The 3162-nt window shown below is 38.8% G+C and overlaps 1 protein-coding gene across 1 annotated transcript in view; it reads right to left on the reverse strand.

Moving 5' to 3' along the window:
- Positions 1–3162, reverse strand: part of LOC128246983 (peroxisomal sarcosine oxidase-like) — a 10124-nt gene that overhangs the window by 4561 nt on the left and 2401 nt on the right. Inside the window, exons 2-5 of the mRNA XM_014930753.2 lie at positions 2381–2497; positions 1686–1834; positions 1153–1363; positions 283–465 (exon numbers count right to left, since the gene is read on the reverse strand). Coding sequence (XP_014786239.2) covers positions 283–465; positions 1153–1363; positions 1686–1834; positions 2381–2497 — 660 coding nt within the window. The remainder of the gene's footprint in view (positions 1–282; positions 466–1152; positions 1364–1685; positions 1835–2380; positions 2498–3162) is intronic.

Raw genomic sequence — 3162 nt, forward strand, 5'->3', positions numbered from 1 at the left:
GTTAGGCTGAAACCACGAGGGATTCAACTCTTTGTCCTTTTTCTTTCCTTTCCTTTCTTTTTCTGTTTTTATTCACCCCTCTTGTCTTCTTGTTCCCCTTTTTACATCAACCTTTCCTTTTTTTTCCAGCATCCTGGTTTTCAAACAAAAGATCGATCAAACCATTGAGGCTAATGCTCCAGCATGGCTATAACAGTGTTGGTTAAAGCAAAGAGAACAACAATAGTATTATTAAATGCTAGATGTTAGGAGTTTAGAATAAATTAGTAAAACTTAACGAACCTTTAAAGGGAATTCAATTCCAAGTTGTTGAAAATAAGATTTGGCCCAAGGGCCAAGGCATAGAACTATATTTCGCCCCTGGAAGGTACCTTTTGATGTATTTAGTTGGTTGGTTTGACCAGGTATGATAGAAAGTACTCGGGTTTCATCAATCAATGTGCCACCCTTTTTCACAAACTGATCCTGTACAAATAAAAAAAATAAATAAATTCCCAATTTTAGAAATAATACATTTCTAAATCTCTGAGAGAGATTTATGCAGTAACAATACGATGAAGTAGTTGTATGCTGTCAACTTAGTGTGACAGTCCCCCTGACAAGTAATGCTACTCCAGACTGATGATGAGCAAAGACTCAGAAACAGGTCTCTGGATGCAGGCTTAGCTGGGTGGAGGTGCTTGTCCCCCCCTTGTAAACATAAGGACACAGGAAATGTGTCAAGGCTGACTGGAAGCAGTGCAGCTTCCTAGGTCTAACCAACAGTACTATTAAAGAAGAGATACATATATTGTCAGCCACCAAGGTTTAGGTCAACTGGTTTAGGACAAGCAAATCTGTGTTATTGAGCAGAGCTGTAGCCTGTCTTTTCCAATCAGTTCAGATCAGAAGCCATGAGAGCCACTGCCTGGTACTGCATTATTATTTTTCTAATTTCTTTTTCTTTTTTTCCATTTTCTTCATTTCTCAATTTCTCCAAGATGATAAAGAGTGATTTGAGGGAGATTTCGCTGCTATTTGTAGCTGGTCCAAGTGATCCACCATTACCACCATCACTAACCTCACCACCACCACCAGCAATACCACCACTGCCATCACCAGCAACACACCACCACCACTATAGCAACAAAACAAAAACCAAACAATACATACTTGATATGTGGACAAAGCTTTATCTGCGTGAAGAATTCCTCCCTCGGGATCAATGATAGCTTTGGATCCTGGTGTGAGTTTGATGTTAAACTCATTAAGTAATCGCTCGTTAGATACATCTTCAAAGGCCATATTACAAGTGGACAGAGTTTTTCTCACTCTGTCAACATAATTGCTTTGTTTGTCACACATCACAAGGAATTTTCTTTTCCTAAGAATAACAGAATAATAGATTAACAGAATGTGGATTATAAGATTTGAAAATGCTAATTTATGCAAATCTTTAACATGGGACTGAAAAGCAAGCCTCTGTGTATGTGTGTGTGTGTAATACATATGTATGCGCATGCACGTGCACACACACACACATACACACACACATGCGTAGACTGGAGAGGAATGAAATTAGTATACTCCATTGGGTTTTATTGTATGTACGTATGTATGCATGCATGTGTGTGTGTGTGTGTGTGTGTATGTATGCATGTATGTATGTATGTATGTATGTATGCAGAGTCATTTATGGAGCTTACGTGTAAATTTGAGTCCCTGAATCTCGTTCAAGCTGTTCCCACATTGGATAGGCTTCTCTCATCATACTGGCAAATATTTCCTGTAAATAGGCCTTTCGGATAATCCGACTCTGTCCATGGGAACTTCCCCTGGTGTGAGGCAGTGGGAACTGAATCAAGAAAGATGAAAAGAGAGAGAGAGAGAGAGAGAGAGAGAGAGAGAGAGATAATAACAATGTGTAATAAACCAGTCAAATCGCCCTCAAATCACACCTTACCCTAATCCCTAATTCTTCATTTATTATATGCTGCTATATATATATATATATATATATATATATATATATATATATATATATATATATATATATATATATATATATATATATGGAGGGAGAGAGTAAGAGAGAGAGGATTAAAATGAACGAAAGCAACGAGAGAAAAATAAGAGAGAGAAGAAAATGGTATGAAACTAGTAAAATTAATGCACAAACATTAATTAAGGCAAAAGAAATTAAGATTAACAAAAGCAGAAAGCCATCTGCACACAGACACATGCACACACTCATGCACACAAACGCACACATATACACACCCATTCATGTCCATTATATGCTGCTTAACAAATACATTCACAGTAACATTGAACACAAAATTATGAAATTTATCAAATATAAAAGCAGGAATACAAAATATTTCATTGAAAGTTATTCTACCTGTTCCAATAATAAAGTTCTGTAACCATTTTTCTGTAAGTAGTGGGCGGTAGAAGAGCCATTTATACCAGCTCCAACAACTATAGCATCGTACACGGCAGCCATTTTTCTCTGACACTGTTAGAAAGGGTATTTAGGGTAGGAGCATTTATTGAAATTTACTTTTATCAAGTAATATGTTGGCTTAGAAAGAAAGAAAAAGAAAAAACAGAAATAAAGATTAGATTGATATCAAAACTGGGGAAAGATTACCAAAGCATGTCAAAGCATGTCAAATATAATTTGGCACACATTCACACACACACACCTACGCACACATGCGCACACTCCTCACATACACATACATATAGGCCAGCCGCATTTGAGGTCTGAAGATACACCTTATGAGGGAGAAACCGAGTGTAACCCCATAAACTGGCCTACCCCACTACAATATATAGCCAAGTGAGACCTAAATCCAAGGCCTCTGCCAGGGGTGTAACCAGTCCACTTATGCGTACCTTTCCTTCATTGGACACTAAACTCCGCTTGCGATGACCTGTTGAGGCAAGTGAAATCGAAATCGAACTAAATTCGACGACTGGCACCCATGCCAATGTCGTCTCCTTCATTGGACACGAAACTCAGCTTGCAAAGCCCTGTTGGGGCAAGCAAAAGCGAAATCGTGATGGCACCTGTGCCCAGCATCGCCTTTCTGGCACATGTGCCCGTGGCATGTGTAAGGACTTTCAAGCAAGATCGTTGCCAGTGCCCCTGGACTGGCTCCTGAGCAGGTGGCACAT

Source organism: Octopus bimaculoides, chromosome 25 (assembly GCF_001194135.2).
Source record: "Octopus bimaculoides isolate UCB-OBI-ISO-001 chromosome 25, ASM119413v2, whole genome shotgun sequence".
Taxonomy (NCBI): Eukaryota; Metazoa; Mollusca; class Cephalopoda; order Octopoda; family Octopodidae; genus Octopus; species Octopus bimaculoides.